The sequence below is a fragment of the Aplidium turbinatum genome, chromosome 13, assembly GCF_918807975.1.
Source record: "Aplidium turbinatum chromosome 13, kaAplTurb1.1, whole genome shotgun sequence".
In the NCBI taxonomy this organism is placed as follows: Eukaryota; Metazoa; Chordata; class Ascidiacea; order Aplousobranchia; family Polyclinidae; genus Aplidium; species Aplidium turbinatum.
The window spans coordinates 6885001-6896055 of NC_137484.1; the positions used below are offsets into that span (position 1 = coordinate 6885001).

The 11055-nt window shown below is 36.5% G+C and overlaps 1 protein-coding gene across 1 annotated transcript; it reads left to right on the forward strand.

Moving 5' to 3' along the window:
* Positions 1–16: 16 nt before the first annotated feature.
* LOC145782400 (vezatin-like) lies at positions 17–9560 on the forward strand. Its single transcript, XM_082594183.1, has 13 exons — positions 17–97; positions 724–852; positions 1254–1337; positions 1477–1652; positions 2412–2544; positions 3135–3283; positions 3973–4207; positions 5257–5413; positions 6237–6380; positions 6722–6800; positions 7361–7419; positions 7902–8110; positions 8805–9560. The coding sequence occupies exons 1-13, from the start codon at positions 17–19 to the stop codon at positions 9558–9560; spliced, it is 2391 nt and encodes a 796-aa protein (XP_082450309.1).
* The last annotated feature ends 1495 nt before the right edge of the window (positions 9561–11055 follow it).

The window sequence follows — 11055 nt, forward strand, 5'->3', positions numbered from 1 at the left end:
GTTAATTAATAATAAAATGACTTTGACTAACCAAATATTGCGACCAGACAATGATGATTATGAAGATCATCTCCGCGTTGAAGACATCACGATAGAGGTCAGGAAAGTATTATTCATCAACCTGCTACTGGTGCTTAAGTTTTCCATAATGCAGTTGTGTTTCGATACCGACTGTCTCGAGTATACCTCTCACCTCTACTGATCAAGGTTTCGCTATCTACCAGAACTTAAATAGAAAATTGCAATGGTACAGGTGTGGTGAGTGAAAGTGATGTCACTTAAAAATCTCTTATCCGAGGTACAAAAATGTGTTTACAAATGAAAAGACGACATCAAAACAAGACAGTAGGCCTCCATGTGTTGTGATTGTCTGCAGGACTATTTTTTACTGAATTTTGTACATATTGTTTCTGTAACTTTAATTCAGTTTTATGTTATACAAGTCCCCGTTTATTAAGCCCACTTTGTAACCGGACAATTTTGGGCTTATTAAGCAGGGGACGATTCTATGCCACTTTTATACATTTAGTAGTTCCAGACCGGACCAAATTTGGCCTATTGCTTATTATCTATTCGCTTAAAAGTGGTGTCTACTGTATCTTGTGACTTTTTCTTAGTTCATGAATGCAGAATGTCATCATTAAATAGGCTATCATTGTGTTTTTGAATCAATGTGTACATTGAGCAATGAACGGTAATGAAAATCTGCAGTTGTGGTTTCAGGGTAGTCCTTTGCATGACTACTTGCACGATTTATGTCTGAATGAAGAGGACGTTAAAGTAAATTACGAAAGTGATTGCATTACTGGTGGCAGTAACCTATACAGGTTTTGGCATGGGACTTCCATTAAGGTAAGAGGTTAAATTTTTTTGTCATGCGTGGAACTGTTGGGTCGCTTGTGATTTGTGAATTGTTATTCTTTTTTCATGTAGGATTGTAGGTACCGGTACATTAAAAAAATTGAAATTTATCAATACTGTGCATTACATTATTGTACAAAAACTTAATGCCAGCAACTTAATGCTTTTTCTTTTATAGAACATTCCAACCCTAAAATTGTGATTTTTTTCCTACAAAATATATTACATGATGATCATCTGAATATTTCCTTTAGTGTTGAGTCATATAGTTATATGTATTGATGCAACACTACTTATTATATTTTGTAAATGAGTTGTGTCTTCTTGGTTTACTTATACTAACTTATTTAAGATGAAGACTGAGGAGGTGAATCCTCTTAAATACATTTCAGGAATACCTACAAACTCAGTGGAAACTTTGCCGAACAAAAGTTTCAGGTGTTTTTCCTGGTACTGACGACATTCTTATAAAGATGGTAGGTAGGCTACTCCTTGTCCTTTTTCAAAAGCTTTATATGTAGGCCTATAACATCATGCAATTTTTCGGCTAGATCAATTGGTTTCAAAGCACAGATAACGTCTCAGAAGTATTACTGGCATGTGTTGTCCATGCAGAGTCACTACTATCATGTGAAGTATGGTCGGGAGATATTAGAGAGCAAAGTGATGTTGGAAGAAGATTTAGACTATTTGTGTCTTCAAACTCCTCGACAGTTTTTATATTGCATAATGAAGAAAAAGCATGAAGTGTTGTTTGTCACAGACTCTGTCAAACAAGGACACATGTCAAGGTATTGTTCATCACATGATATTAGGCCCATTCAGTGGCTTTGTTTGGTGGGTCAATAACAATGCAACCTTCAACAGACATTGTGAACTGATATGGGAAGTAATTTTGCTGTATCACAAGCAAAAGATAGATAACAAAGCAGTGGGGTCGAATAGCATAATTCAAGCAAAAGTCAAATCTACCAATAGAAGAAATTCAAGCGTTTTCGGCACAACTGTGTTCTCTTGTCAGTAATAATAATCAACTATATAATACCTGAAGATAACTGATTAATGTAGAACTGTTTACCACTAGAAACGTCAAGCTGCCAAAGGAATTCCTGTAATTGTTTAAGTAGGGCGAGTATAAGTGGTGATGCAGTTTCCTATCAGAGATATTTCACCGAAGACAACTTTTTCTTTGTGTGTTCAAGCTTTACAGCAGGGCTACTCAACTGTCCGACCGCGGTCCGAATCCGGATCTTCTGGGTGTTAATGGTCGATCTTGAGCTTTTGGAAGAATAACCTCATTGCAATGTTTCAGGACTTCTTTAAACAGATTTCTACTGGGTGGGAGGAAGCAATTTTAACTGTGATTATCTAAGTTGCCGGGGGTTTGGACTCCCAGACCCCCCAATAGTTACTCCCTGATAGTTTAACTTTCGTGGTTGCGTGTGAAATGACTTATTCACCGGACCGCTAAAAATATTCAACTCGTCAAACTGGACCTTTGTTAAGATTAGTTGAGTAATCCTGCTTTACAATATTGTTTTGTATAACAGGCATCTAATGCTGATATTCTGTTATGTTGCTTGCCTTGTCGCTTTTCTCTTAACTCCCTTGGTACCAACTATCATTCATTTGAGTTTGGCCTCATTGACTTTCTTTGTGACATGTTTCAATTTAAGATTGCAGGTAAGAAACTATGACGTAAGAAACTTGTAACTTCACCTACCGTTCTTTAGTGAAAAAGTCGAGCATACTTATGATACTAATTAAAAAGGGGGTTTGACACATTTAACCTTTTGAAAACTATTTATGCTGTAGTTGATCTAACATGGCAGTTTTACAAATAAATTCTTGTTTCTCTTTAAATTGACTTGTACTCTACAAAGTGGACGTTAATATGTTAAGGTATTCTACCTATTTTTTTCTTATACTTATGATACTTTGTGTTTTTTGTTTTTGTTTACAGACCTGGTTTTCTTTTGGATTGCTAACATTCGATTGGTTTAGATAAGATTTTTTTTAAAAACTCCTTGTTCTCAGGTCAAAGAATAATTGCAAAAAAACAAACAAAGCTGTTCATTTACGTATTATATGAGAGCTGAGAACGCCAATGATTTTACAGCACTAAATCGCCGTATTCTTGTATTATATATATATGTTTTTTCTTAGTTCTTTGCTGTAAACCAAAGCGAATTCTTATCATTTAAACAAATGAGTTGTTAAATAAATTAGGAACTATATTTCTTGACTAAAAAGTCCCAAACAATTTTCACAAGATAATTATTGAGATGTGGAAACGCAACCACAATCGGAATCTGGAGCTGTTGCGCCAGTTCTTGAAATCAAGTGAGAAATTCCACTCTGTCGTTCGCCGTGCCATCAGACTAGTTCAAGACATGGAAGTGGTGTCCCGAGGCTACACACTGTAAGTGCTGTGAGGTTGAACAAAAGTTACAAAACTATCCTTGTCGAGTTGTTGGTAGCTTGGTATGGTAAGAGGTGATCAAACATTGGCCTTGATTTGAAACCGCACAAACTCATAAAAAAAACATAACTAAACAACACCAACCTTGACTTTTGTTCAACTTCTGTTTCATGGGGATTTGTTTCGATAGTATTCAAGTTGTTACGGTTGCTTTTATGGTAGTTACTTTTTGTTTTCTAGTTTAAACTATACAGGGTCATCAATAATAATTAACGTTACAAGAGATCCAATTCAAAAACTGGCAAAGGAGGCGAACGTGGCCTATGAACCATGTTCACAGTTCTCAAGAAGAATTTGAAGATGGAGAGCAAGGTTTCGATTGAACACCACCAAAGTTTAGAAGGACCTAAACACCTCAAAGAGTTATTCGTGATTCTTGCAGGTCCTTTTCAACGCGTCTCCGACTGTTATCGACGCAAATGGCGGACACATTGAGTAAAACTTGTTTTTTCTAAATATTTAGTTTTTTTACTATAATATTATATGTTTATTTCTCAAAAATTGTCTACCATTTGTTAAATACAATTGTTTGAAGTTGTAATGTTAATTATTGATGACCCTATATCTGCAAATATTCTGCAAAGAAACATATTTTTAGATATTTTTCACGTTTTTTGCGATTGTTTCAGTGTCAACGGTAAAACCCCGGTATCGAGAATGGAAACTAACCATCTTAATTCCCCACGAGCATTCCCGAAGCTTCGGTTGACTCTTTTACGTTGCTTAGTCAAGTGCATCCTCTCCTGCAGAGAAGCGATGCAGAATCTCACTCAGTACAAACTAACAAATAATTGCGGCAGTGACTTGGATGCCTTTTCCATCTGCAGTATCCCCTTATCTGAATTTGGAGTGTGTTTTTCAGAGGTGATTTTGTATTTCTGTTCAAAACAATTTTAAAGCTTTGTCCAAAGTGCAGTGTTTTCAAGCATGAACATAAAAAAGTCCGCTAGATATCGTTAGATAGTTATCTTTTAACTATGTTTGTATTAATTGTACAATGTTATTAAATGCCAAAATTTTGTTTGCCAAAAATATTTTAAATTTGTTTGCATTTGTTTTTAATAGAGAAATAAAACAAAGTAACTTCAGCGGGTTTAACATGATGTGTATGTAATAGGCTACATCATTTTAAACCCGCTGAAGTTACTTTGTTTTATTTCTCTATGGTTCAACAACGCAAACTCTCTACCAAAGCTTTATCATATGTTTTTAAGTAAACGACTTTGATGGCCTAGACACCGTGCACATTGCACAAGCCTTCAGACCTGAAGGCTGAAGTCAATTGCAGATAAAAAGGCACTTGGGTGTTACATTTGCTTAAAAAAAAATCTTGAAATGTTTTTGTGTTCGATTGTTTCAGTGGTCACTGGTCAGCGCTTTTTTCATCCTGCAATCGGGATGTTAGCATATTGATAGTTGATAAATTAGTACCCGTCAATGAAAACTATTGAATCTGCATAGCCTATAGAGCAGGGGTTCCCAACCTTTTTTACACCGTGGCCCCCTTTGAAACTTTGCAAAAATCAATGGCCCCTCTTTTTTTCAACCTTTTAAAAAAATTAATATGGCCCCCTTGAAAAAGGCTCATGACCTACTAGGGAACCATGGTCCCCAGGTTGGGAACCCATGCATAGAGAATTCCATCCAATGTTTGAACTGCACATAGCTTGGTAAAATCCTAATTTCTTATAGTAAAGCTTTTCATGATAAAAGTAACACTTTATAACACTGAAACAATTGAATTAAAAAAGCTTTTAAGCACATGTAGGACCCAAATACCTTTTATCTGCAAATAAGCCACGCTTTAAACACAAACGTTTACGACAAGAATACTAAAAACATATGTAACAAAAATAGCCGTAGACAACCAATTGGAATGCGATTGATCGCTTAAAGTAAGTTTTTTGCATCAGGACACCTCGGAAGCGGAACTGTACGTAGCCACCGATGGATACGCGCTGTCGGTTCTGAAAACACTAAATGAACTTCTTTTCAAACAAAGATCCGAATTCCTAACTCGGTTATCACTGACCTTGTCAGAAACTACCTGGAACGTCTTGCCAGAGGGTAGTATGTTTATATTTTTGATTTGAGTTCGACATGCAAGTGGTAGATGTTCTTCAAACAGTTTCTGAACGAACTAAATCACATAGGAAAGCAACAGTTGAGGACATGCATTGTCATGATACACGAAACGTCGGTGAAGTAACGTGTCACAATTATTTCTAGTTCTTACACGTAAAAAGACTTTGGAAAGATTGATGACGTATTTTATTTACACAACTCTAATGATAGAAATGAAATCACGCAGCTATTTATAACAAGTTTGCTTGTACCAGAAGCTTCCAGAGACTATGGTCCATATTGCGCAACAAGAACTCACTCTTCTGGCCTACAAGGCTTTTGGTCAACAATAAGTTTTCACAATGTCACGTACACAGAAACTTTCTAGAATCAGATTTTGCAATAAAAGATTGCGTTTTACAACTAAACGTTACTATTGGTCAGTAATCGTCGAAACACCAGAACAGAATTACGCAATAATATAGTTCACCAATTCTAGAACAAAAATGTAGCTTACCGTCCTAGCTACGCACATTGATTGTGACATAATGAAACAACTTTATTTTAATGAAACAACTTTATGTTTTTGCTTTTAGTTTCACATTCATCAGAGGAACGTTGCGACTTGCGACTACTACTAGAAAAAATAATAATCTTGATGTACACCCAAACTTTAGTATTCCATGTTGGTACTTTTTTACCCAGCTACATTGCTTATTTTACGAGGTTAAATGGCTTTGAAGAAAGACATTGATTCAAAGTCCCCTTTAAAACAAGTGTTTGTATTTGAATGTGATGACTGTAATTAAAAAAAAAGTTCACTCTTTAGGTTTCTTTTCCGTTTTTCCTTCGATGTTGTCAAATCCAAATCAAACAACGATCGACAGCATAGCTTTAATGCAGAGCTCGTATGAGATGCACAAGCACGTAACAATGACGAAAGATAAAAGTCCTTTCAAATCAGAAAATGCAGGTGAAACTTTAAGTAAGTGGCTAAATAAGTTAAACTTTTCTCTGCAAGGGCGATGTGCAGATACGCAAAAGCAAGTTTTCTGAAACTTCAGTTCGTCTCCTTGCAGAAAGTTTTTTTCATGTGTTGATAAGAGGACAAGAGTTTTGCATCCTTTTTGGAATTACCTGTTACCGCCTGTCAATGAATTCTTTCCGACTAAACGTATAAATACGTGGCGGCTACAGCTATCGGCCAATTTGTATATACTGGAAAACTGTCTTGAAGTAATTGTTTCATGATCTACAATTACAGTTTTAATGCAGAACTTCAACTTTTACACGTTTTGGTTTGAAATTATTCAGATGACAAGCGAACATCGGCATCGACGTTGAGGATAAATCTTCACAGCTTGCAGAGCCACATGAGAGCTGCGATGTACAAGTACGTTTAAACAAAAAATTAATTTTGGGTTTGATTTTAACCATAACGCCAGCCCAGTAGATTCGAAATGCCATATTATGATAACTTAGCAAAATGCACAATTGATTCGTGGAGTGTGAGCAATGTCATTGTATACGGTACACCGAAACGACAAACAAATTACTCATTTTAAACATACAGCATTCGCAAATAGGGAATTAAAGCAAGTTCTATCTACTACAATTAGGCACTGTACATTGCACAGCAGTCAGGTTTTATTGCGTTTCTCTGAGCTATTGGTATTGGCACAACTCCCTGGTTGAATAAAAGTGATCAGGGATAAACGATGTAAAACAGAAAGGAAAAAAAAATTGTTGAGAAGCACTGCAGTTGACCAGTTAAAACTAAAATAGTTTAACATTAAGTTTTATCTCCTAAAAAATTATTCCATTAATGCAGAATGTCCGTAGATTGCATTCTGCATTAGGGAAAGTTTGCAGAATGTCCGTAGATTTGCACACACGAGGTAATGTAACAGGATGTAGATTGCAGAGCATATTTGAAATAAATTGTTCTTTTAGGTCATTGGAAATGGAAGACTCCATTCCAGAAATGAAGATGACAAAACTCGAAATTAAAGGTATGCAATATGCATTTACTTTTATAAGTCAAAAAAAGAAGTTTATATCAAACTTTATTTGAAAATCCCTATTCAATTTTGATCAAGATGTCACTCACAGATAACCATAAGCCTGTTGCATAGTCTATGACCTCTTGCCATTTTTGACCACTCTTCATCTAAATAGTGGGGTTATCTCCGGTTTTAAAATACAACAGGACATTCTAGGATCTTTGGAAAAAAAATTGAAATTTCCGTCCGAATTCAAGCCCTCATTCCGAGATTCTCCGCTCAACCTCTCTTCATCTACTTGTTTATTTTATCTGCTGGTTTCAGTTTAATCACGTAGATAGACTTACCTTTGGCTTGCTTCTGAAAACTTCAGGCTGACAACTGCTTCTCAACAGCAAGTTGTTGTACTGTAGTGAATGTTTGTCATTCCAACTTAATCACTGGTCAAAATCACTTGTTATGATGATATTCAACGTGCTTTGTTGTTGCAGATTTCTTCGAAAACCTTAAAACGCATTTGGATGTTAGCTTGGAGTGCTGGAACCAATGCATGAAGGAAGTTGATCTTCATTATGGGTGTCAAAAACATAATCACGGAGATGGAGTGACTGTTTCAGTTGAAAACAATGAAGATTCTTCAAAAATTAACAAAAACAACGATGATGACGCGTTGGACGACGAAGAAAATGCTGAAGACCAGGTAGAATCGGTTGGAAGTTCCAATCGACTTGGAACAACCAAAATAGCCTTATGCCTTTTGATTAGTATGCCAACGTATCTTCTTTTTTTGTGTTTCTCGGCAGCCGATTTGTAGCAAGAATTGACAGCGAGAGACACGTGTTTCGCCCATGAGGCTGGGCTCATCAGTATCGCACCGTATTCTAGCCACAAATTTATTCGACCACCGCTTTACCAGTCAGTTTAACTCTTTTCTCATCCCCCACGATGTTTGAATGCTTGGGGACCGCAGTTTTTGACGGTTTTTGTTTTTGACTTGTTGCGGTTTGCAGTTAAAGATTTGTTAACTTCTTGATTTTGAATGCTGAAAACTTAAACTTCAGACCAGAGTTGCCAATTTTGCGGTTTTCCCGCAGAACTTACGCGAACCACAGCTAGTTTTGTTTTAGAGCAGAGGAAACATTTTAGCAGTCGCGTTTTTTTGTTTTGTTCCATTTTCACCGAAATTTTTTATATTTTGGGTTTGTTTCATCACATGTGACGATTGGGCTACTTTTCAGTAGCAATTGGGCTGGAAATTAAAAAAAAACATCTGGTAGCCTTGCTTCGGACTGACGATGGCTTTTTTACGTCAGTGATTGAAAGCACAAGTAAGCCTGCAACTGCCTGGGTTCAAAGAAGCTTTAAGGCCAAGAATAACATGATAGTATGTTTAGGTCTTTGAAGCCACTACTGAAGGACAAACTGATAACGATGGGAATTCCAAGCATTATGCACATGATTCTACAGAGAAAACAGTGCTGGAAGAGTCAGCAACTGTTATGCGAGAGTTAAGATCAGTTCTTGCCAACAAAACATCCGAAAAACAACGTGAGGTGTGGAAAAGTAAACTTTTTCCTTCCAATAAATCAAAACATCACAAAGATAAAAAAGAAGAAAATACTTCCCTTGAAAACACGTCAAAACAAGAAAATGTTTTACTTCAAAATACGCCAAAAAAAGAAGCACTTGCAAATCTGTGTAATGATTGTGCTGATCTTCCGAGCAAAAAAGACTTTGCGTCAAGTTCTTCCAAATTTGATTTGGTAAACTCTTCTCAGCAGACACAGTTTTTATCTGATGATGTATCAGATACAGCGCTTCCTTGCCATAAACGTCCCACATTACTGGGACGACGCCGACCCACTTTAAGAAAATATAAGCACAAGCCTGGTGATGCCCACTTGCCTCAAATGGACTCCTGCGAGATTGACCCTCTTCCCAAAGATTCAAAACCATCTTCTGAAGTTGATGTCCTAAAAACAACCAGCCCCGATTCTCGGGAAACGACTATGGACTGGGCCTCAGGTCTTGGAATAGGATTTTCCAGTTCTTTAGCCCAACAGGCGGTCAGTATAGCTCGTAAACGAAATCCTCTTGCTGCCAATGCGAATGCTGTAACTTACGGAAGTGATTCTTCAGACGGCGATTGATTACTAGCCTAATACCATTCCCCCCTTATTACCAATTGTCTTAAATCTAAGATTCGGTACATGAGAGGCCAATTTTCTTGTAATTCATATTGGATTTCAACTATAGGTAACTAATTTAACACCATTTGACAAAAATAAACTAAGGAATTTTGTAATGGGTTGAGTTTTGCTTTTAGCAGCATAACCTTTGCTCGTTTTGCAACTGTAGATAGAACGACCAGTTTCAGCCTAATGCTGCAGTTTTTTGATGGTAATAAGCGCTTTGTCGCTTGTAACAAATGTCGGAACACTGTTCTTTATTAGTCATGTGCAATGACGAGAGGTGTTGGAGTCAGAGTGTCATTGTTTTTGTTTACTTAAGAAGTTTTGCTCAGTTTTAATTTTACAGTATTGCCATTAGCCAATGACATATATGTTACACTGTCCTATAAGGACAAAAATAACTTTTTATACTGTTATGTTGTACTGCCTGATGCGAACCATGTAGGTGACACTTCACCTTTTTCCATTGAGCTTCCCACAACACTATAAGCCCTGTCCTGCTTGACTTACTGGCTTTTTACTTGTTCTTGACTTCTAATAGGGTAATGTAGGAAGTTAGCGATAGACATTGTATTTATTTATTCTCAGATAGTTAATATGAACAAACATTCTTCAACCTGTTCCCCAAATTCAAAATCATTATCTGGCTCCCACAAAAACGAGGCATCATGGTTATTTATTTATTTTATTTATTTATTTGGTTCAGACCAGAAGATAGAGGTCCATAGAAACACGCCAGCACACACATACAAATAAAATAATTGAAAATCAAACAACAAGCATTGTACGGTTATAATGCTGTAAATACTTGAACGATCGAAACACTCAGAGGTCATTAACGCTTTGATATAGGAGTTAGAAGAGCTGCAACACCGATTTACAAAGCTAGCAATGCTCTTCCGTAGCAGGGCATAAAAAGTGTTCACGTTGTGGTTTACTTGGATGTGACTAATGCTGCAAATTTTAGGCAATTTGAACAGAATTCTGAACGAGTTGTTATATGCAACTTTCAGATGATTAATTGCTGATATTGAATAATTACACCAAAGGGGAGAAGCATAAAATGCAGAACAGTAGGTGCGAAAAAGCACATTTTTTACAAGAACACTACATTTGTTGAATTAATATCTGAGCATGTTCGCTGTGCAGTATGAAGATCTGGTTTGCCTTGCAATGTCATCATTATCACACAAGTTATTGGTAAGAATAACACCAAGGTATTTAACTCTTTCTACAAAAGAAACGCTTTCTTGGCCAAGTCTGATTGTAGGCTGGAGTTTTCCCCTGAGTTGTTTAGTCAAAAACATCAATCCAACAGTCTTTGAACAGTTAAACACAATATTATGCGTAGTTGCAAATGTATCACATGTGTCAATGAGTTTTTGCAGACCTTTGATACTGGAAGCTAAACAGCAAAGATCGTCAGCGAACATAAGATTATTTATACAATAAT